Genomic DNA, 23,810 nt, shown 5'->3' on the forward strand with positions numbered 1-23,810 from the left:
TAAAATGGTGAAGTACTCTGATTGAGTTTTGAATCAATCATGGGGGTTATACAAACCCCATGTTGCTGGGATAAACCACACTTGGCCGTGGCATGTAATCCACTTTATACACTGTTGAATTCTACCTGCTAAAATTTTACTTAGAATTTTTGCATCAATGTTTATGCAGGATAGTGGTCTATAATTTTCTTGTACTGTCTTTGGTTTTGGTATCAGGAGAATGCTGGCCTCATAAAATGAGTTAGAAAGTATTCCATCCTTTTCAATTTTTTTTTTTTTTTTAGAAGAATTTGTATGTATGGGGCACCTGGGTGGCTCAGTCAATTAAGCATCTGACGCTTGATTTCAGTTCAGGTCATGATTTCAGCGAGGTTGGTGGGGTCGAGCCCCAAGTCAGGCTTGGCACAGGGGCTGCTTGGGATTCTTTTTCTCCCTCTTTCTCTGCCCCTCCCCCCACCAAATAAATAAACTTTAAAAGAATTTGTATGTTATTGCTATTATTTCTTCCTTTGAATGTTTGGTAGATCCAATAGTAGATCCCAGAGTTTGGACCCAGATAGGCCTAGAGCTTCCTTTGTGGGAAAGACTTTAACTACACTCTGAGTCCTTTAATCAATGTGAGATTGCTTGTGTTGTCTGTTTCTTCTTGAGTGAGTTCTGATTTCAAGAAATGTGTCCATTTTCATCTAGCCTGTCAAATTTGTGGGCATGAGGTTGTTCATAAGTTTCCTTATTATTCTTTTATCTTTTGGCATCTGTACAGTCTGTAGTGATGTCACCTTCCTCAGTCCTGATTTTGGTAATTCCTGCTGGTTTTTTTTCTCTCTCTCTTTCTCTTTTCCTGATTAAATTGACTAGAGTTTTGTCAATTTTTATTGATGTTCTCAAAAAACAAGTTTTTATTTTATTTTTATTTATTTCTTGTTTAACGTTTCTTTATCTATTTGAGAGAGAGAGCAAGCAGGGGAGGGCCAAAGAGAGAGGGAGAGAGAATCCCAAGCAGGGGCTTGAACTCATGAACCGAGAGATCATGACCTGAGCCAAAACCAAGAGTGGCCGCTTAACCAATTGAGACACCCAGGTGCCTCTCATTTGATTAAAAAATTTTTTTTCTATTATTTTTCTGTTTTCTATTTCATTGACTTCCACTTGATCTCTATTAGTTCCTTTCTTGTGCTCACTTGGGTTTAATTTGCATTTATTTTTAGATTTTCCTTAAGGTGGGAGCTGAGGTTATTGACTTGAGACCTTTCTTATTTTCTACGATGGATATTTGGTGGTGTAAATTTCGCCCTCGGGACCACGTTAGCGGCATTCCACAAGTTCCCTTGTGCTGTGCTTTCATTTTCATTCAGTTGATGATGCTTCCTAAGCATCAATTGCCTTTTTGATTTTTCTTTGACTCATGAATTATTTAGAAGTGTGTTATTTAGATTCCAAACATTTGAGAATTTTCCAAGGATCTTTCTGTTATTAATTTCTAGCTTAATTTCACTATGGTCAAAGAATATAATTTATGTGACTTGAATCCTTCTCAACTTACTAAGTTTTGTCTTATGGCCCAGAACATGGTCTGTATGGGTAAATGATGTATATTTGAGTGGAGTATTCTATACCTGCCAAGCAAGTCAAGTTGGTTGGCAGTATTGTTCAAGTCTCCTATGTCCTTGCTGATTTTGTGCCCACTTGTTGGATTAATTGTTGAGAGAAGGTGTTAAAATCTTTGACCAGGACCATGGATTTGTCTGTCTCCTTTCAGTTCTATCGGTTGTTGCTTCATGTAACTGTCATTCCTTTTAACCAGTTCGTGTGTTTGTTTGTTAAAATGTGTTTCTTGGGGTGTGTTGGTGGTTCAGTTGGTTAAGCGTCCAACTTTAGCTCAGGTCATGATCTCATGGTTTGTGGGTTCGAGCCCCACATCGGGCTCTGTGCTGACAGCTCTGAGCCTGGAGCCTGCTTCGGATTCTGTGTCTCCCTCTCTCTCTGCCCCTCCCCCAATCGCACTCTGTTTTTCTCTCTGTCTCTCAAAAGTAAATCAAACATTTAAAAAATTTTAAAAATACGTGTTTCTTGTAGGCAGCATATAACGAAGTCTTGCTTTTTAAACCCAGTATGACCAGCTCAGCCTCTTAATTGGGGTGTTTAGACCATTTACATTTAATGTGATTATCAGTGTGGCCGAGTGTGAGTTAATCATCTTGTTACTTGCTTTCTATTCATCTCACCTGTTCTTTCTACTCATTGCCCCTTCTTCTGCCTTCTTTTGAATTCTCAAGAGTCTTATTTATTCCCTTTTATCTCCTCTGTTGGCATTTTAGCTGTGGCCCAACCTTGGCTGGTTTTTTGTTTACAGTGTTAACTTATCACAGTTGGTTTTGATTGGTTTTTCTCCTCCTTATGGGTCACATTCTCCTATTTCTTTGCCTGTCTGATCATTTTTTATGAGATGCCAGATATTATGAATTTCCTTTCAGTGGGTGCGGGATATTTTTATATTTCTATATATATTCCAGAGCTTTGTTTTGAGGTGTAGTTAAGTTATCTGGACACATTTTGATCCTTTCCAGTCTTTTTCTGATTTGCAAGGCAGGTTTGGAGCAATGCTCCATTATTTATCCAGGGTTAATTATTCCCGCTACCGAGGCAAGACATTTCTGATACCCAATGCCCCGTGAATTATCCACTTTTCTAGTCTGGTTGCTGGGAGCAGACCCTCTTCCCGGCCTTGTGTGAACATCAGGCACTGGTCTCTCCAATCCTTTCCAGTGGCTCTCTTCCCAGCCTTGGACAGTTTCTGTCCAGTGTGAATGCTGGAGGGGCCTCTCTGCAGGCCTCCAGGGTTCTATTCCTGGGCACTCTCTCCTTTGTGGTCCTCAGTCCTATGCCTCAGTCTCCCCAGACCCTCAGCTCTATATTGTCCACTCAGAGACCTCTCCGCAGGTCCCCCTTCCTTCCCTGAGGCCTGGAAACTCTCTCAAAAAAAGCAAACTAGGAAATTGTGGGACTCAACCTGACTGTTTCCCATCTCCCTGGGACCTCAGGTGTTCACTGCCTGATGCCCACTCTCTTGAAAACCATTGTTTTGTGTATTTCTGTTCGGTTCCTCCCCCCCCCCCGCCCCCACTGTTTTAGGTTGTTTGAGGCAGGAGGATAAATCTGACCCCTCTTGCTCTGTCTTGGCTGGAAAAGAAGTCTGCCTTTTGATGAACATCTTTGATATAGAAACACAAAATTTTCAAGTAATGAAATCCACTGAGCTTTACCTTTCTTCCCTGATGCTTCCACTGCTTGTGAGCTTAGAAATTTCTCCCCAGCATGAAAGCAGACAGACACGTACCTACATTTCTCTCTAGGTTTAGTTTTAACAATTTTTTTTTTCATGCTGAACTCTCTAATTCTCCCGGCACATATTTTGGTATTTGGCATGCAGTGAAAATCTCATTGCCTTTTCTTCTCCACATGCACGTCTGATTTTCCCAACCTCTTTTATTAAACATCTCACCACCTCCCTTTCATTGACTGAGAGGCTTCCAGATGCTCATGTATATGTGATAGGGTGCTGATAAGTACCGTAGAATTGGGCGAAATTTTACAACCTTAGAGAGCAGAGGGTGTGAAGTCGTAATCCATGGTCTACGGTTAAGTCCACTGTTTAGGGGCTATGTAACCTCAGGAGCTGGCGTCACCCATTCTGAGCGTCAGTTTGCTCTTCTGGAAAACACAAATGATGGGAATATTTGCCTCTTTGGTCTACTGCGAACATTGCATGAGGAAACTAAGAGGAACTTTGCTGGACCCGGGGTCTGCAGGGAGTACTCAACACATATCAGCTATAATACCTTCACTTTGGAAATCTGCTCTTAATTTTCAAACATCTTAGCTATCCCTGCATATTTTTCCTTCTCTATGAATCTGAGATTCATCTTGCCAACCACCTCCCCACCCCTGGCTCACCCTCTTCCCCAAATAAATCCTATTTGAATTTTGGTTGAAGATCTGGCAAACCTATACATTAATTTGGTAAGAGCTGATTTTTTTTGGTAAACTTCCCACTCAAGAACAAGTTATGTTTTCTCTCTCTCTCTCTCTCTCTCTCACCCTCTCTTTTTTCAAAGTTCATTTTTATGTTTCTCATTAAACTTTGTCCTCTTCCTACAGACCCTTGAACATTCCTAAGAGAGTTATTCCTAAGTATTTTACGCTCTTTGTCTTGTTTTGTTTTGTTTGAGAATAATATTTTTATTCCACTTTATCTTCTCTCTGGTCGTTGCTAGAAAATAATAAAAAATGTTGATTTCAAATATGTATTTTGCATCTGGCCACTTTCCTGAGTTCTCTCATTTATCCTGAAGGTTCTTCCGCTGACTCTCTCGGGGCTCCTAGGAATGTGGTAGTTGGTTTCCTCCTTTCCAGAAGTTATACATCTTATTTCCGTTTAACATCTTTCTCATTGTCTTCAGTTTCCAGTCCAGGGCCGAAGAGTAATGGTAAAAGCAGGCGTTCTCGTTTGGTTCCTGTCTTGGACTGAAACACTTCGTGTTCCACCACCGAGTGTAGATAAAGGAAGTGCTTATTTATAGTTTTCTATAGTTTCTTGAGCCTTTGTTTTGTTCTCAGAAATAAGGATTGATTTTTGGCAAGTGCCCTCCCCCCGATGTTTAACAATTAGGAACTATTTCAGATACACCAGGAGGTAGAAATAAAAATAGGAAGGACCTGCATCTATGCACCCACCATTTGGCTTAAGAAATAAAACATGATGAACCCTGTCTTGGTGTTCTGGGTCGCCCCTTCACAATAAAATCCCCTGGAGGGGAACTGTTCATCTGAGATGTGTGTTCCTCACATCTAGGCATATATAATTTGTTTTCATATTTTTTAAAGCTTCTCCATTGAGAGAGAGAGAGAGAGAGAGAGAGACAGCACAGAGCCCAACGCGGGGCTCGAACTCCCAAACCATGAGATCATGACCTGAGCCGAAATCAAGAGTCGGACGCTTAATGGACCGAGCCACCCAGGCAGCCCTTGTTTTCATATTTTTATAAATGTTATGTAAGTAATTTTTTCCTTTTGCAACTGACTCATCGCCCCCAATGTTGTGTTTTCACGATTTGCCAGTGGTTGCATTTAACTGCAGGTCCTGTGTTTTAACTGCACAGTCCATTTGTGAATCTCCCACAGTTTACCTGTCTGCTGTCCCCTGGATGAAGGTTCCAGCGTTCTGCAATTGCCAACAGTAATCTGTGCGGGGAGAGGAACCAGAACTGGCAGGCTTCCTGGAGTCGACCAGGAGTCCCGGTATCTGCTCCCTAGCACAGCGCCCGGTCGTCTCCGTGCCTGCACCTGAGCACAGGTGTGCACCACTGTGCTAGACCTTTCCATCTGCAGACTCGATTTTGCTACATCTAGTCCCTACCTCTCTCCCTTCCCGAGCCTTGAAGGACACTCCCAGACAAGTCTCGGAGCAAGGACCTTCTCCTCCATGACCACATCTCCACTACTGCCCCGTTGATACAAGTGTCACAAACGTTCTCTGTCACTTTGGGTTTGGATGTGGCATGTAGTCAAGGCTGCTGCATCTCCTAACGCGCCCCGAAGCTCCTTCTGTATATTGAACACTGGCCTTCATCGGGGATGTGCTCCCAAGACGTGGCTGGCGGCTCCCCTGGGCTGATGGCGTCATTTGGTGCAAATGTGAGAAGAGACAGCAGGACCCACGCGGAGTCCCTTGTCTGGAGCCCACGTCACCAAAATGAGCTTTCATGGTGACCTTCTGCCTGTCCCTGGAGCTCGGGAGGGCGGGGCGAAGGGAGCAGGACAGAGGCCCGAGTCCTCCCGGGAAGCCGGGCCCCTCTGCCTGCCGGACCCCACCCTGGCTCCGTGGCCCTGCCTGTGTCCAGAGCCCCTGAACCCACCAAGGCCTTGAGAGCTGGCTCACCTGCGCTCTGCTTCCTAACCTGGAGAGGTTCACCTTCTTAAGACTTTCTTTACGGGGCGCCTGGGTGGCGCAGTCGGTTAAGCGTCCGACTTCAGCCAGGTCACGATCTCGCGGTCCGTGAGTTCGAGCCCCGCGTCAGGCTCTGGGCTGATGGCTCGGAGCCTGGAGCCTGCTTCCGATCCTGTGTCTCCCTCTCTCTCTGCCCCTCCCCGGTTCATGCTCTGTCTCTCTCTGTCCCCAAAATAAAATAAAATGTTGAAAAAAAAAATTAAAAAAAAAAAAAAAAAGACTTTCTTTACACCTCTGGACTTCACTGAACTCCCGTTTCATGGTGCGAAGAAGGTTTTACGCCTGGTTCAAGAAATTCCCTTAGTGGGAGCTATGCTCTCCTATAGCTGCTTCCTGAAACTTGGAATGTTTTCCTTCTCAGATTTAGGTCTTCACTTGGCAGGGGGGCTGATTTTCGGTGGTCGGTGTGAAGAGGCGGGCGCACTGTTTTACTATTCGTGGTGCTGGTGTCGGTCCGTCCCGGGCCCCCCACGCCCCCGACACCAGGCGCGCCCATGGCCCCGCCCATGTGCCTGTCCTCCGTGTCTGTGCCTGTGTCTGTGCTTGTGACCGTGACCGCGTCCTTCTCTGTGTCTGTTCCCAAGTTCACATCCCTGTCCGTGTCTGTGTCCGTCTGGGAGCCGGCGCTGCCCCTCATGTGGTCTGGTCTGTCCACAGTCCCCTTTCCTTCTGCACACAGTTAGACTCAGCATGAATTTACATGAATCCCTGCGGGCACATGGTTGAGTTGCCCTGAATTCGTGGATTAATTTAGAGAGAGCAAATAGTTTTGATACATTACTCCTCGTCTTAGGGAACATATAATAGCCTGTAGGTATTCATGCTGTTTAGATACTTTCCACTAATGCGATTTTATCATCTGTCTGCTTGCCTTGCACATGTTTTCCTAGATTTGTACTTATTATTGTATGTTTCTACATTTCTGTTGTAAATGGGATTTTTAAACACTGTCGCCTAACTCTCGATCTTTCTATCTTATGCTCGCGCACACCTATACAGAACTCTTCGTTCTGATTTAGAGTTGCAGATTTTATTTTCTTGGGTTTTTTTTTTTTTTTTTTTTTTTTTGGTAGACAACTATTTGGTTGTGAATGGTGGGAACTTTTTTTTAAGATTTTCTTTTTAAGGACTCTCTATACCCAACGTGGGGTTCGAACTCACAACCCGATCAAGAGTCACACATTCCATTGACCGAGCCAGTCGGGTGCCCCAAATAGTGGCAATTTTTTAAGGCACAAGTAGGTAGGACAAGATACAATTTTTCTTGGCCTCTTGACCCCCTTTTCTGGCAGTTTATTTTTCTTGCCCCGAAGCTCTGGCTGAGACACCCGGACTGTGAGGAGGCAGGTGGCATTCCTGCCTGAGTCTTGAAACATTTCCTCGTTGAGGGCGATGTTTGCTGTAGGCGTTTGGAAGATGCTTTCCTCGCTCCAAGGAAATCATCTTCGACTCTTAATTGGCTGAGAATCGCCTTCACTGACTGTGTTCTGTTTCCCCCAAGTCTCCCCCAAGCCTCCGCTCGGTGACTGTCTCAAGAGTCCCCCGGACGGCTTGCTTGCCAATATAAAACTACCTTCACATCAGAGGAGACCCCCTCGGTCGTGACGTCGTTTAAAAAAGTTCTTAGTATTTTTGGTGATTCAGGTAGGATCACTTCACCAGTTCTGCAAAACCAATCTTTGACTCTTCTGATTTCTTTATTTCTTTTTTTTTTTAATTTTTTAAATGTTTATTTATTTTTGAGAGAGAGACAGAGCGTGACCGGGGGAGGGTCAGAGAGAGAGGGAGACCCAGAATCCGAAGCAGGTCCAGGCCCTGAGCTGCCAGCACAGAGCCCGACGCGGGGCTCGAACCCACAGACCCTGAGATCGTGACCTGAGCCGAAGTCAGGTGCTCAACCGACTGAGCCACCGAGGCGCCCCATCTTCTGATTTCTTGAATTAGATGTTTAACACGAGCGTTTTGGGGGGGGGTCTCTCCCCTGCTTTCGCAGCGCGGCCCGCTGCTCGGCAGAGCCCGGCCTCCAGGCTCGGCCCCAGATGTGTTGACATTACTAAACACACGTTAATAAGTTCCCTGCCTGGGTCCACTTGGCCACAGGGGGCTGACTGCTGGCTCCAAGTGCTGGTCCCAGGCAGCTTCTAAATTGCTTCACGTGTACTCTGGTTTAGAGAAACAACCTTCTTCTTTTTCTTTTTTTTTTTTTAGATTTTCAAGTTTATTTATTTTGGGAGAGAGTGAGAGAGAGAGAGGAGGGGAGAAGCAGAGAGAAGGGAGAGAGGGAGAATCCCAAGCGGGCTCCGAGCTGTCGGTGCAGAGCCCCACGTGGGGCTTGAACTCAAGAACCGTGAGATCATGCCCTGAGCGGAAACCAAGAGGTTTAACCTCAGGCTTAACCGGCTGAGCCCCCCCCCCCCCCCCCCCCCCCCCGGTGCCCCGGTGGAGGAACAGGCTTCTGCCAACGCCCATCTTCCACGCCTGACTGTCTGGTTCAAGTCTGTCCCCCGCTACTCTGATCCTCCTGACCCGTGGGTGACTTGGGATGTGCTTTCAAACCTCCCGCTCAGATCCCGGACCTGTCTGTGTTGCCTGTGGTTGCCCGCATTCTGGTCAGCTCCCGGCAGCCCGTGTCTGCACAACTTGGGGTGAGCCGACCCTCCTGGCCCCGGGCTGACCGTCTCCCCAGGCAGCTGTCGCCTCTCGGAAGAAAGCCGTGCGGTGGGACGGCGGCGTGGGCTGGGCGGATCCCGCCGTCTGTGCCGCGAAGGCCTTCACCTTGGAGTTTCTGCAGTACGGCTCAGGGCCCACGCTTGGTGTATCTCACCTGCTCCCCATGGGTGTGCCGGCGGGGCTGGGGCGCGGGGGTGGGGGGGCCCGCGTGTGCCTGTGTATCTGTGAGCGTGTGCGGGGTGGGGGGGGGCGCCCACACGCGCCACGGGGAGTCCGTCTGGGGTGCGGCCCTGTGTCTGGGGCGGGCACGTGCCGCCTGGGGGTTCGACCTTGCCCCGGGGTCCCGCCGCCCCGCGGCTCTCTGGAAGGCACGCTTCTCGGGTTCTTCGGCTCCGCGCAGCCCTCCCGGGGGGCGGCTCCGGGCTCTGAAGCCGCCTCCGTGAATGCTTCGCTGTGCGAGGCTCTACGTCTCCGTCCAATTTTCGTGATTTATATTTTCCATAATTCTGTTTGGTCAGGATTTTCAAATTTATTACACAGTTGTGCACTGTGCCGTCTGATAATATAGAAAGAAGGGTCTGTGTGTGCTGTGTCTGCCCTCGCTGAAATGTGTTTTCCTGCTCCTTTCCTCCGCGGGCGAGAGGCCCCTCAGGCTGAGTGCACCCCCTTGTTCTGGACCCTGCGTCTGCCCCCCACGTTTCCGGGGGACGCCTGTGAGCTCTCCCAGTGTGCTCCGGCCCCCCTCCTCCCACACCCTCCCAAAGCCAAGCTCTCCCACCCCAACCTGGCTTCAGAGCCGACCCAGGCGGCGGGGTACCGCTCACGGCGGGGGCGGGGGGCAAAGACCCCAGCTGAGGCGGGGAACCGAGGGGCACGTGGGCCGCAGGGTGGGGGACAGATGTGGAAGCCGCCGGCAGAGCCGGGGTGGGGCGCCCCAGACCTGGGCCCAGGGCCCGGTCGTCTCCCGGGCCGACCCCGAAGGTGAGCGCCCAGTGTCTTGCGGGCCCCCGGCCCGCGGGGTGACCACCCCCACGCTCCTGTCTTCCCAAGCCACCCCCCCGGCCCCCTCCTCCAGGCCCCCCAGGCCCCCCCCCCCCCCCCCCCCGTCCAGGAGTCAGCACACACTTGGTGGAGGGGAGCCTGCTAGCTTTATTCACAGGCCCCAGGAGGTGGGGGCAGCGAGGACAGAGACGTGGGGGCTGCCCGGGGGTGGGTCTGGGGGCCGGGCGCTGCTGCGTGGGCTGCACGGGCCGAGGGTCTCTGCCTCCGGAAGCTTCCCTGGCTGCTTCACTTCCAGCGCCCGCCGACCTTGCCCTTGGGCTGGGCTCCGGCCTTCTTGCTACTGCAAACGGAAGCAAGCTGGACTTGAGCGGCTGGGGGGGGGGGTTGGGGCCCTGGCCTGGATCCTCCTCAGCGCCCCCCCCCCCGCCCCCGGCAGCCCCCCGGCCCCGACAGCTCAGCCCACCCACCCAAGCCCCGGGCACACATTTCAAGCAGTGGTGACTCACCTGCACTTGGCCCGGCTGGGCCTGGGCGCCTTGTGCCAGGACGGTTAGTGTGGTTAGTGGAGGGAACAGCAAGCCCAGGGCACCCCCCCCCCAACCTCTGCCAGGGGCTCGGGCTCCGGGGGGCCACCCTCAGGCAGACCGGAGCCTGCCAGGGAAGCTGTCTGGACAGATGGCTCTCACTGTCCCAGCTACTTTGGCCTGGAAAGAGCCTGTGCCGTGCGTCCCAGATCACAGCCTTCCTGAGGCGGGACAGGCTGAGGACAGTCCCTTGTTCCCTGACCCCGGGCCAACAGGCCAGGCCTCGTGGACTCGGGGCCTGGAAGGTCAGCGCCCTGCCGGATGGCCGTCCTCAGGAGCCTGCTGTGTCTGACTGACTTTGCACATCAGGCAGCCAGCAGGGAGCTGGGTGCTGGGTCAAGGTCCCAGAAGCTGACGCTCCGGGGACAACTTCTGGCTGTGGCTTCAGGGGAGACCCTGGTGCTGGTGGCATGCCCGTGGCCCACGTCCTGCAGGGGCCAGCCTGAGAACCCTCACTCACATGCACACACACACACAGGCACACACGGAAGGGCTCTCACGAGGCTTGCCACAACCCCCATGACAGAGCCCAGGGAGGAGGGTGTCCCCTTGGCCAGTCCCCTGGGGCAGAGGAGCCCAGCCCTGGGAGCAGCAAGGAGTCAGGGGACGGTGGAGGAGGGAGAGAAACCCAACGGCAAGCGGTCCTGGGGACACTGCACTCCGTGGGGGTGTGAACGGGCTCAGTGATCAGACTGGGAGGCAAAACCCCAGCACAGGGGGCACTGGAGCGCCCACCCTGGGGGCGGCGGGCTCCTCCAGGCCTTCCCTGGCATCTGTGGTCGTGGGTCCCACGGACCTCGGGTGATTTTGCAGACGGAGGGCTCACCGTCTGAAGAAACGGGGGCCAGGGAGGCCCGCAGCCAAGCAGGTCGCATCTGGAGCAACGCTTGGCTGGGGAGTCGGGGTGGCGGCCCAGGACGGCCCAAATCCCCAGGCGGCCTCCTCCCGGGGCTCTGGGGTGAGGAGGGGCCAGAGGAGGCTGCAGGTCCGGGGGCGCGGGTTCCAGACACGCGGGCGCCAGTGGCCCACCAGTTAGTGTTGTTAACGTCGAGGGCGGCGGCCCCCGGGACCGGCTGAAAGCGCCGGGCCCCGGTCAGGGGGGCGGCAGCCGGCCAGCCCCCTGGCACCGTGTGCCCGGCACAGAGCGACGGGCAGGGGGGTTACTCACTGCTTCTGGGCCTGATCGATGCGGCTCCTGAGGTTGGTGATCTGTGAAGAATACGGGTGGCTTACCTGGCAGTTCGAGCAGGGCCGGGCCGGTGGCCCTCTTCACCTGAGGCCTTGCTGCCTTACTGCGCCCTGGCTCCTCTGCTCGGAAGGCAGCGGCCCTCGGCCCCGGGGCTCGTGCCTCTGACTTACTTTGGGCGGCCTGAGCTGGAGACCTGGGCTGAGACACACGCAGCCGCTCTGGAGCCGGCCACTTACCTGCGGGCCTGTGGCAGGATGCGGGGCGGGGGCGTGGGGAGGGAGGCGAGCCTCGCGGAGTCCCCGACTCCGGTCGGTCAGAGCCGGCCCTCTTGCTCCCTCCTCCTGACCGCCCGGAGAGGCTTGGCTGGGGCGGGCAAGGCCCTTCCCCGCCTGCCGGCAAAGGGCGGCAGGGCGACCTCGGAAGCCGCGGGCTGCAGGTGGTGGGGAGGAGGTGGGGTCGGGAGGCCGGCCTCCGTCCCCGTGCCCTCCGCTGCCATCCTCCACGAACCAGGCTTGCCATGCGAGAGGCTCACCGTGCAGCGCACACCACGAGCCCGGTCCAGGGTGGACCCTGGCTACTTACAACTTGGCCAGCATCTCCACTCTGGCCCGCATGTTCATGATCTAGAAAGACCGAGATGGTTAGCGGGCTGGGTGGGTGGCTGAGGCTTCGGGGCCCTGCCGCGTGCTGGGCTAGCCCAGGCGGGGGCCCTCGTGGCTCTTCCGGCCCCTGGGGACCCCCTGCGGGTCGCTCACAGGTGTGTCGGGAGGCACTGGGTGCCCGACTCGACTCCCTGGACCCCGAGGGGGGCCGTGTGCGGGTGAAGCCCCATCCTTCACGCCGGGCCTCCCGGAGGAACGTCAGGAGAGGACGGCGGTGTCCCCGACCCTGGGCGTGGAAGGGACACGTGTGCTCCGCGGGCGGCCCCGGTGCCCCTCCTCCTTCTAGGAGAGGTGAGGAAACTGAGACGGACCAGGCGAATTGCCCTACGGCGCGGCTCCCGAGAAGGAGCCGCATTCCCAGTCACCGGACGCCCGCTTTCCTGGCGGCCTGTGCCGACAGCCGCGGGAGATGCCCCTGGGGTGTGCGCCGTCTCCCGCCAGGGACCCTGGAGGACAGCGGACGGCGGGGACCATGCCCCTGATGGTGAAGCTGGCGGGGTCGCGTGTGCACAGGGCAGGTTAGCTCCCAGCCACCAGGACGGCGCCCCCTCCCCACGGCTGGAGGGGCGCCAGGGAGACAGAATCTGCACAGGGCCGCTGTTCCGAGTTGTGAACCCCGCCCGGGCGGCTCTAGGCAGCCACCCTGCCGGGGACTCAGTCCCAGACCCCTTTCCCAGCTGCTGGAGGGGGGTGCGTGCCCTCCTGCCTGCACTGACCCGAGGAGGCGACAGCTTGGGGACCTGAGTCTGGGCCTCCCCAGGGGATCCAAGGAGGCCACCCTGGTGCTAGAGGAAATTGTGCTATACTGGGGCGAGCTGTCCACCGGCTCTGGGCGATTCGGAGCCTGGACCCCGAGGCCCCTCTGCCCTCCGCTCCTCTCGTGGCCCTCAGAGCGAGGCCGACCGCTTGGGACATGGAGGCGGCCCCAGAGGGTGCCTGCGGCCAGGCCCCGTGAGGACGGCCCTCCTGGGCGTCCTGGGCGCCGAGGCTGTGGGGGTGCAGGGAGGTGGCCGCCCCGGGACCCGAGGGCCAAGGTGTCCGCACTCACGTCATATTTCTGGCGCTTCAGCTTCTCGCCAAACTCAAACTTGTCGATCTCCAGTTGGTACAGGGTGTCCCAGAGTTCCTTGGCCTTGTCCCTGGGAAGGCGGCAAAGGCGCGGCGGGGCCGGTAAGCGCCAGAAGGCGGGACGCAGGCCACCCGCTGTCCCCCTCGGGTCCCCAGGGAGAGCCAGCGCCCCGCCCCCTCCCGGCCCCACCTCAGCTTATCTTCGCTGAGATGGTCGATGTTGAGCGGCTTGCGCCTCTCTGCCAGAACCTTCTTCTTCATCTCCCGGGCCGTCTGCTTCTTGCCTCTCTTCTGGTCGGCCTGAGGGGACATGGCAGAGGGGCCCGGCCTCAGGAGGGGCACGCCGCACCCCGACAGGAGGCCGGTCCGTGCCGCGGCTCCGAGGGCCCGCGCTCACCTTGGCCAGGTAGCTGCTGTAGTTGGCGCCCATGGAGGACAGGGCCTTCTTCTTCTTCAGGTCGTCCTCCGCTCTCCTCTTGGCATCCTCCTCCTCCCTCCGGGCTTTCTCTTCCTGCAGAGACCCCGTTCCCGAGGCCTCAGTGCCGGGCTTCGAGGACCCGCCTGGAGCAGCCGCGCAGGACAGGGGAAGCCTGGCCGGGGGCCCCGGTCACCGGCGGGCGCGGGGTCTGGGGCGGGGAAGGGGCCCCCGGCTCACCGCCAGCCGGTTCTGGCGCTCCCGCTCCTTCTCGGCCCGGATCCTCTGCTGCTCGGCTCGCTCCGCACGGCGCTTCTCCTGTGGCGGGAGGAGCGGGTCAACCTCGCCTCGCCAGCCCCAGCGCCCCCTCCCCGGGGCGACCGCCCGCCCCCGCCTCCCCCCAGAAGGGCCCCGACTCACGATTCTCTCCTTGAGAGCGATCAGCTCCTCCTCCTCCTTCTTCCGAGCCTCAAAGTGGCTGTCGATGAGAGCCTGCAGCTCCATGAGGTCCTTGTTCTGGCGCTTCTTCTGGATGTCCTGTGGGTGGAAGAGGCCCCTCGTCTCCAGCTCCTCCCGCCTGACCCCCCCGCGAGGCAGGCGGCCCCTTCCCGTGCTCCGGCAGGGGCGCCCTGCCTCCTCTGACCAGCACGAGGGTGGCCAGGGACATTTTGCCCTCACCGTGTTCCCATGGCCATTGCCCTCCTGAGGCCCAAAGGCGACCTGATCCCTTAGCCCCAGGGTAGGAATTCTGCCCTCCCTGTGGGTAAATCGGGGCCCCGCAAAGCCCTGAGGTCATCAGCACTCCTGGGATGGACTGGCTCTGACTTGGCCCCGGTATCATCCTCAGAGATGTTCCACATGGGCCAGACAGAGAGGAAACTGGTGAGTGAGGTAGTTTATTGAATAGACAGATGGATGGGTGGGTGAAAGGATGGATGGGTGGATGGATGGTTGGATGGGTAGATGGATGGTGGACAGATGGGTGGTTGGATGGGTGGATGGATGAGTGAATGGATGGATGATGGGTGAATATATAGTTGGATGGATGGGTAGACGGATGCTGGACAGATGGTTGGATGGATGGGTGGATGGATGAGTGAATGGATGGATGATGGGTGAATATATAGTTGGATGGATGGGTAGACGGATGCTGGACAGATGGTTGGAGGGATGGGTGGATGGATGAGTGAATGGATGAATGATGGGTGAATGTATGGTTGGAGGGATGGGTGGATGGATGAGTGAATGGATGGATGATGGGTGAACATATAGTTGGATGGATGGGTAGACGGATGATGGACAGATGGTTGGATGGATGGGTGGATGGATGGTGGACAGATGGATGGACAGATGGGTGGTTGGATGGGTGGATGGATGAGTGAATGGATGGATGATGGGTGAATATATAGTTGGATGGATGGGTAGACGGATGCTGGACAGATGGTTGGATGGATGGGTGGATGGATGAGTGAATGGATGGATGATGGGTGAATATATAGTTGGATGGATGGGTAGACGGATGCTGGACAGATGGTTGGATGGATGGGTGGATGGATGAGTGAATGGATGGATGGATGGGTAGATGGATGGTGGACAGATGGATGGACAGATGGGTGGATGGATGGGTGGGTGGATGGGAGAGGAGGGAAGAGAGATGCTTGACACTGTGGGAGTTTCCTTTGGTCCAGAAATAAATTAAGGCAGAGTTTCCTGGAACCAGGAGGTTCTGGCTCTGGCTGCTTGAGAGCAGATGACCTTCCCAGGCCTTGTCTGTAGGCTGAAAGCTGGGGGGTCTGAGAATGGAGGCCATGTTGATCCGGGTCCCATAAACTTACATCGAAGTCTACTTTCTCCCCTTCCGGGATCTTAGGAGCAGTGAGTCTGAAGAAGAGAGAGGCTTGTGAGCAGGGGTAGGTAGAGACCTACCAGGGGTCTGGCCCTCCCACCCTTCCCCCTGGGTGACAGCTGAGGACAAGTGTGTGTGTCCTGGTCAGGCGTGTAACCCACTGTCCCCAGAGCAGCCTGACCCCTTTGAGAAGAGTTCAGCCTCTTTGCGTCCCTCTGTTTTGCCAACATCTGGACATCGAAAGGGCTGTTTCACCCCCGTCTGTCCAGGAAGGGCACTCTCTCCTTCTTTCTCAAACAAAGAAGTGCAGGCAGGCCAGACCAGACACAGGCTGGCCACTGCAGACCCCTGAGGGGCGTTGGCCTCTGTGGTCGGGAACGGCCATCCTGACCCTTTATGTGTCTCCGGCCCCTCTTTAAACTGTCTTCCTGGGGACCCAAAGAAAGGGGGCTGGACAGAAAGCAGTTTGAGGAAGAAACGAGGCCCCCGGATCCCGGGCCCTGCCCCCAGTGCTTTCCAGATGGAGCAAAGAGTTACGACAACAACAACAGTTGTTTAAAACAAGCCACAGAAGAAAGTGGGTCTGAATATGGACCCAAATGCTGGAACAGGAGAGGGTTTTCTAAGCTCGGCAGCACCAGAAGGTCCCGCTAAGGGAAAGATGGCCAGACGACTCCATGCAAATGAAAAACTTATGTATGTGAAAAAAAAAAAAGCAAAAATTGGAAGGGTGGGGGCAGCCCAACCCAGACTAGAAAAATATTTGCAGCGAGTACAGAGAAGACTTATATCCTTGTGCAAACCGATGGCTGAGAAAACGTGCAGACGCCTTTGCCGTTAGATAAATGGGCAGAGGGTGCACGATGCCAGGTCTCGGTAAGAAAGACGGCCAGTGAGGCAGTGCGCGGGAGAGGCTCTCCTGGAGTAATCGGAGGCATGGGAGCAGAAGCGGCCCCGAGAGGCCCTCCTCATCCATCAGTGTCCCCGGGCGCAGCAGCGTGGGGCACAGACCCGCTCACGTCCACGTCGGAGCCCGCGCTGGCACGGCCCCCGTGGAAAGCAATTTGGCAACGGACGTCAAAAGCCTGAAAGACGTTCATACTCTTTGACCCAGTAATTCTAGTTCTGGGAATGTGGCCTAGGGAAATAACCCGAAAGACAGAAAACGCTTTCCACCCAGCATTATTTATGATAGTAAAATATTGGGGGAAGCCTTAATGTCCCGCAGAAGGCGAACGGTTCCAGAAATTATGGTTTGTCCAATTGATGGAATATTATGTGGCCATTCAAAATATTTAAGAAGGCTATGTAAAAACATGGAAAAATACTTATGAATAGTGCTAAAATTTAAAAAAGCAGAATTGAAGTTTGTATAGACAGTACGATGTTTGAAAAACGGCTCAGAGTTTAAATCTTTTTTTCCGAGCCCTACGCATGGAAAGAGTAGGAAGAAGTAAGGCTTTTATTCTTTTCTGCCTTTTCCCGCAGTCTGGCTGGCGGGCGGGGAGAGTTATAGATGATTTTCTTTCTTCATTGGACTTTTACGTATTTTCCAAATTTTCTTTAATGAGGTGTTTTATTTTCATAATGAAAACACAAACATTTTTTTAAAGCTAGAAAATATCTTGTGACCCGGCAGCTTTATTTAAAATAGCAGAAAAATAAAGTGCAGTGGGTGGAAATATGCTGGCTGTACCCGGAGCGCGCCGCAGCCCCCCGGACCCCGGAGCGCTCCCCAGGTGGGCGCGAACCCCGGGCACGTGCTGGTGAAGACTTGGGTTAAAGAAACAAATCCCTGAAATACTCACAAGCAGGTCAAAGAGGGAAAGACCATCCAGACCAGGACGACGGCTCCCCAGAGGCCCCAGTGGGGGCGGTGGGTCCACTCACGGTTTTCTTCTGAAGGGGCCACGGGGCAAGACCCTCCCTCCAGCCCCTCTCAAGGGTGCCTCGCGTCTAGGGCCGGGAGAACCCCACCGCAGGCCGCGCGCAGTGGGGGCCGGGGAGCAAGAGGGGAGCTCCGCTGTGCCTCCCTCTCTCTGCCCTGTCTCCCCCGACCCCCTGTTCCCCGTCCTCCCTTGGCCCCCCAGCCTCCTCTTACAGAAAGCCCTCCTTGCCCACACTGGACAATTGGGTGGGGACGCCCCACCGTACCCCCAGCGATCGTCTCTGCTCCCCGCCTGGGGGGAAGGCACCAAATCACCCCATTTTCATCAAGGAGCTTCACCAGATGGCTAGAGCTTTAAACACCCAACCAGGGAGCAAAGAAGCAGCCACCTTCTCGAAGGGGTTTGGGGTTTCGTCCCCCACAGAGCCCAAAGGCGTTGTCTTCCACGGGACCCCGGTTTCCCAGGTGCCCCCTGCCTCCGGCCCACCCTGGTGTCCAGCCCTGCCCGGGCCCCACACTCACCTGGGTCTCGGTTTCTCCTCTGGACACCGCGGCGCCGGCATGGGGAGAGGGGAGAGAGACCGGATGAGCCCGGTGGCCTGCTCCTGCCCACAGGCCCCTTGGGGCCACCCGGCTGGGGGCTGGGGGCTCCTGCCTGGACGCCCGCCTGCCTCTCCCCCTCCAGCCGAGCCTACCACCCATATGCCTGCCCCCCAGCAGCAAGAGAAAGTCCCTGTGGGGTCCCAGGAGGAGAGCTCGGGCGTGTGGACCAGGATGTGGCACAGGAGGGGGAATGAGGGAGGAAGGAGGGAACGGACTCCAGGGGCACGGCGTCCTCGGGGGATCGAGGAGGAAGAGAGGAGGCACCCCCTGTCCAGGCGCCCGGTCCCCTCTGGCCACCCCACCTCTGTGCCGGGCAGAAATAGGAACTGGACAGCGTGTGCGAGGCTCGGGCAGCCGTGCCCCACGGTGGACGCCATGCGAGCAGCCGGCCTGGCCGTCGGGAGGAAGACAGACAGGCAGGCGAAGGAGAGGGGTACAGGCCCAGTGTGTCCTCTCTAAGGGTCCGGCCAGGGGCCCTTGCCTCCCTCACCCTCCCTCTGCTCCTCTGGGGAGGCGGGGGCCGAGGGTACGGGGGCCGTGGGGGCCGACGCCAGCCAGGGACAGCACCCGGACCCCACCAGTGCCCTGGCTGTCTGGGGACCCGGCGCAGGAGCTGAGGGCGGCCGTGATGGGGAGGCCTGGTGGTGAGCGGACGTCCCCGGCAGGCTGAGCCCCTGGCTTCTCTGAGTCTGCCCACCGGGGCCGGCAGAGCCCATCTGGGAAAGCTGAGACCCTCCCTAACTTGGGAGCCTTGCAGCCGAGGGTGGGTGCTTCGGGGGGCCTGCTGTGGGGCCATCCACGCTGAGATCTCCAGTCCCCACGCTACCCCCCTCCCCAACCTGCCTGCCTGGGCCTGGCTGCCCTCCCGCGGGGGCTGCTTCCTTTGGCCACCCCGTCCCCCGCCTCCGGCCTTGGGGAGGTCCTGGCTGGCGGGGACACAGCCTGGGGTCTGCAGATGTCTAACAGTTGCCTGACCCTTGTGCCTCGCTGTCCGCTCTGGGCCCTTCAGAGAGATGAAGGGTCCACCGTACTGCCTTCAGCCTACACGACCCAGGGAGGCCGGGCTGAGACCTCGGCTTTGACCACCTGCTCCCCTGCCTGTGCCCTTGGCCGACCAGGGGTGGGGGTAGGGGGTCTGGCTGCACGTGCACTTGGCGTACCCCCACGTGTCCCCCTCGGCTTGGGCTCACCCGGGGTACTTAGGAGCCTGCCACACACCCACAACCAGCACCCCGGTGGGGGGCTGAGAGCGTGGGGGAAACTGGGTGGGAGGAGGGGGTGCTTTGGGAGCAGGAAACTGACCAAGGGGCAAAAGGAAAGCTGTCTGCCTTCTCTGGGGGCCCAGCTGGAGAGGTCCCGGGGCTGCCCCCCAGAGCTAGGGGGGGCTGTGCTGCAAAGCTCCCCCAGGTGGAGCCCCCCCACCCCCACCCAGCTCCCACTTGCCTGTTTGACTCTCCGTCTCAAGGTGGGTCCCGGGGTGACCTGGTGACCTTTAGCCCCTGCAGGACTGCTCCCCAGACCCCTGTACCTGGGCAGCCCAGCATCTGCCCACCAAGCCCGGGGTCAGCACCCCTCACCGCCCCCCACCCCGGGCAGCCTCTCTGAGGCCGGAGAAGGGAAGACGCACGCAGGGTTGTGCTCAGGGTTCAGGCCCAGCCAGGAGGCCCCCGCAGCCCCGCCAAGGGGAGGGACTGCAGACAGCTCGGGCCCCTGACTCGAACCCACATCTCCCTGGCCTCCACCCCGGCACGGCCCCCCCCCGCCCCGGGGGCCTTCTCCCGCCAAGGGTGTGTCTGGCCCCGACCCAGGTGCTGGGTGGGATGTGGGACCTGATTGCACGCGAGGCCCCCGGCTGTTCTAGGTCACCGCCATCCTGCCTGGGGCCCCAGCCTGACTTTCCGCTTCACCCCATGTGGCCGCCCACCCTCCCCTCGACCTCACCCCTCCTGACGCCCCCTCTCTGATGTGCTCTCTGGGGCAGGGCGAGGCGCTGTCCTGTCTCTCCCCCTCTGCTCTTCTCCACCAGAACCTGTCGGGTCCAGAGGGTCCTAGTGGACCTCGGCATCCTCTTCTGGGGGCCAGCGCCCTGCCGTGGGCTCTGCCCTCAGGCTCCGGCTGGCCACCCCCACCTGCCTGCCGGGGGCCCGGGAAGGGCCTCATCCCCACAACCCCGGAATGCTGTCCGCCAGGGGGCCAGGAGGAAGCCTGCAGGCCACCAGTCAGTCTTACCGGAGCCAGCACCCAGGACCTAACCTTTCCCACCTTGTCCTCAGCCCATGGGAAGGAGGCGGGAGTCGGGCCGCAAGTGGGGGAGGGTGGGATGGGGGGGCAGGGGCAGGGCATACCTTCTTGGACTTCCTCTGCGGGAGCAGCAGAATGGCACCGTGGGGGTGGGGGAGAGAGAAAATCAGCTGTGAGCCTCGGCAGAGGCTGAGGGGGACAGGGGTGAGGGGTGGCGGGGCCCAGCAGAACCACACTGTGAGTAGGTTACTTGGCCCCTGGGCGCCTGGCCACACCCGCACGTGGTCACGCGTGTGCACAGGCACCCACACGGGACTGAAGTCATGGCACATACCTGGTTCATGAACTTCTAGGTTAGGGAGGGCCACGGAGCAAGAGGCAACACCACGCGTGGGTCAGAGGTCAAAGGAGGAAGGATCCCAGGTTAATGGAAACACCGGTCGCCACTCGGGGGGCGGGGGGTCAGCGGCCGAGGCCAAGGGGCGGGGAGCGTGCGGGAAGCCAGCGAGGCACCGTCAGCGTTCATGGGCACTGCCGCCCCCCACCTCCCCGATCCTGTCCCTGCCTCGCTGATCTGCCGGGAGCAGGGCTCAGGGTGGAGCGGCAGACCCCTGGTTGTGGGGGACCCTGGGGTCTCCGCCTGTCCTCTGCCCCCCGGGAAGGGCTGACGGGGGCTGGCAGCCTCTGGCTGCGGCCTGGTAAGGTAGCAGCGTGAGTCCTGAGGGCAGGGCCTATAGCCCAGGGGTACCCCTCCCGCCGGCCCCAGAGCAGGGCACCCACCGCCCCGTTGTCTAGCCTCCGAGGGACACGCTCGGCTGCTCAGCCCGCCCATCGGGGCACAGGGTCCCCTACCCTGCTGCTGTGCACCTGGATCCTGAAGAGGGGCCCATGGGGCATGGCGGAGGGGTGGCCAGGGAGTGACAGTGTCCCTGCTGGGGGATGATGGGCTGTTCCTCCATCATCCTGCACTCACCCGCCCTCTGGCTTGGGCCCCGACCCGGTCAAGGGGTCACATTCGGCCGTGGGCTCTCGGTTACCCACCCTCAGGGGAGGGATATTTCCAGGGACGGTGAGGCCAGGCCTCCACTGACCCGGTCTCCCTGTGCCGGGGCCTGAGGCCCATCCGCAGCCCTGCCTCTCACAGGGTGCATGGCCCTGGGGACCCCCCTCTCTGGTTAAGCGTTGGCCAAGGTTAGTGGGTGATGTTAGGGCCACATGTGGGAGTCCTTTGCTGGCTGGCACCTCGCTGCCTCCCCGCCCTCTCCCCCGCCCTGCGTGGGCTCCAGCCAGACCCGGGCCCCACATGGGGACCAGAAGTCCTGTGTCTTCGTACCTTCTTTATGGACTTCTGCGGGCGGAGGGGCGCCGGGCGTGCGGGCGGCGGGAGGAGAGAGGAGAGGTTAGGCCAAGAGCACACGGCACGTCCTTAGGGGGTGGGGACACGCGGGGGGGCAGAAGGGCTGAGGGTGTCGTGGGGGCCGGGCTCCTGGACCCCACTTACCTTCCTCCTGGGCCTCTTCTGAGGTGGGAGCCGCGGGACAGGAGGGAGAGAGGGAACAAGGACAGTCATTAAGGGGGAGCATGCGCAGTGGCGGGAGGGGGCCCTCGGGGACAAGGGGCGGTGGGTGCTCCAGGCTGGAGGTGGTGAGCCCAGGAGGCCCGGGCCTGGACTCTGCCTCTGTCCCATGAGCACCCTCGGGCCCTTTGCTGCCTCCTTGGGGTCGTGGGACCACGGCCACCCGCCTGCCCCGACACGGGGGTGTCTGTGTGGGAGGGTTTTGGCGGAAATGGGGGCGGGGGGCCTCCGCTGGGGAAGGGGCAGTTCCCCAGGACCACGCGTCCCACTCAGAGAGGAGTCTTTCCACCTTTTTGGCACAAAAAGAAACGTTTTGCTTACGTTGTTAGGGTAGCGAAGTGTTTTCAAAACATGTTCAAAACATAGAACATAGCACCCAGAGCGCCTCACGGCCCAGCCTGGTGAGGGTGCGGGGATGCCTCCCGCACGGTTCCCGGGTGCCGCGGCACCCCTTTGTTCCGCACCCGCCCAGGCACCACCGCGGGCCTCTCCCCCAGACGCCAGCCCAAGCGAGGGAGGGGGCTCCAGATCGGCCCGAAGCTTATGCCCCAAGGCGGGGATGCTGAGAGAGACAGGGACACAGAGACAGAGAGAGAGACAGAGGCAGAGAGAGGGAGAGACAGAGACAGACAGAGAGAAAGAGTCAGACAGAGAGAGCGAGAGACAGAGACGGAGACAGAGAGAGGGACAAGCAGGGTCCACACCACCCGGCCCTTGATGTCGGTGAGGGTGAGTCTTAACCGGCATGTGTCAGCTCAGTCCCTGCAGCACCACGGGGATGTGCAGGAACGAAGGATTTTCTATTAGTGGATTAAGAGACGGGAGGTCAGCAGGGACGTCGGAGAGTAGTTAATGATGAGACACACAGTTAACCGACGGACAGGCTCCGGGAGCCGAAGTCCAGTGCGGATGAGGCCGAGCCGAAAGCAGAAGTTCTGAGCTAAGGGGCGGCGGGGCCGCTGGGTCGGGGTTGGGGGGCGTGCGGGGCTCCCAGAGTTACCTTCTTCCTCGTACTGCTCTGCAATGGGGTAGAACACAGGGGCTGTGTCAGCAGGGGGCGGGGGGCCCGGAGCCAGCTGCCCCAGCCCCGGAACCCTGAGGATGGGGACCGGGGGTCCCTGGGCCCCGAGGAGGCTGCCAGCTCCAGGGGAGAAAAGCCTGCAGGGCTGGGGGGTCTGGTGCTGGGGCACCCAGGTCCTGCTGGGTGAGCTTGAAGGGGCGGCCAGGGCCCGGGACCCCCTCCCGGACGCCGTGCCGGAAAGCCAGCGGGACAGGTTGGGCATACGGGGCAGGGTTTTCATGTGACCACATCTCGGGGACATGACCTTGGAGAAAGAGGGGGTCCCAGCCGCAGGGGCGGGAGTGGGGAGCCCATGTTCAGAGGGGGGTCGGTCTAGCACCCGCCGCGGACCGTGATGCTTCTTGGGGTTCCCCGCCAGGGGTCCCCAAGGACAGCCACGTTGTCAACAGTTGGACGGGCCTGCCTTAAGTGTGAGCTTTCTGTCTGGGGTGGACGCAGAGAGGAGACCGTTTGACACTTACCCTCCACCTGCTCACTGTTGGGGGTAGAGGGTAAGAAAGAGAGAAGGGGTGGGGGGAGAGAGAGAGAGAACGGGTGAGGTGGGCTTTCGCTCAGTGGCTTGTAACAAACACCAGCAGGTCCTCTGGCCTCTGAACACAGCTCAGGTCCAGGGGCCCACACGGGGCGGGCAGCTACTCAGACTGGTACTCACACTTCCTCGTCCGACATGGTGGGAGGGTTGTTTCTGTGGGGGGGGGGGGGGGAACCAAGACGAGAGTCAGGAAGGCCTTGGTCTAGGAGTGCTGGCGTGGGCGCACGCTGGGCTCTTAGGGCTGGGGGTGTGAGGGGACGTCCAAGGACAGGGTGGAGGCCAAGTGTCTGGTCTTGGGCGGGCCTCCTCCCCAGGCCCCCACAGCCCTCCTCGCCGGACTCTGCTCCCACCCTGCCCCCCTTCCTGCCCCGGCTCCAGCCTGGAGCTTGGAATCGCAGAGTTGGACGGGATGCTGGAAGGTCGTGGCGTCCACCCCCACCCAGGGC

The 23,810-nt window shown here is 57.9% G+C and overlaps 1 protein-coding gene across 16 annotated transcripts; it reads right to left on the reverse strand.

Moving 5' to 3' along the window:
• Positions 1-9,892: 9,892 nt before the first annotated feature.
• TNNT3 (troponin T3, fast skeletal type) lies at positions 9,893-23,501 on the reverse strand. Of its 16 annotated transcripts, none has more exons than XM_047878059.1 (16): positions 23,485-23,501; positions 23,294-23,307; positions 22,752-22,769; positions 21,677-21,694; positions 21,509-21,523; positions 20,510-20,524; positions 20,280-20,294; positions 17,854-17,872; positions 15,433-15,478; positions 14,018-14,134; positions 13,838-13,915; positions 13,580-13,693; positions 13,373-13,482; positions 13,163-13,253; positions 11,432-11,472; positions 9,893-10,019 (listed from the first exon to the last, which is right to left on the reverse strand). In XM_047878059.1, the coding sequence occupies exons 1-16, from the start codon at positions 23,499-23,501 to the stop codon at positions 9,965-9,967; spliced, it is 783 nt and encodes a 260-aa protein (XP_047734015.1). In that variant the 3' UTR covers positions 9,893-9,964. The 16 variants fall into 16 exon arrangements, with proteins under 16 accessions (XP_047734015.1, XP_047734014.1, XP_047734013.1 ...); XM_047878058.1 differs by having other exon boundaries at positions 20,510-20,521; positions 21,509-21,520; positions 21,668-21,694; XM_047878057.1 differs by lacking the exon at positions 20,510-20,524.
• Between the last annotated feature and the right edge of the window lie 309 nt (positions 23,502-23,810).

The sequence above is a fragment of the Prionailurus viverrinus genome, chromosome D1 (assembly GCF_022837055.1).
Source record: "Prionailurus viverrinus isolate Anna chromosome D1, UM_Priviv_1.0, whole genome shotgun sequence".
Classification (NCBI taxonomy): Eukaryota; Metazoa; Chordata; class Mammalia; order Carnivora; family Felidae; genus Prionailurus; species Prionailurus viverrinus.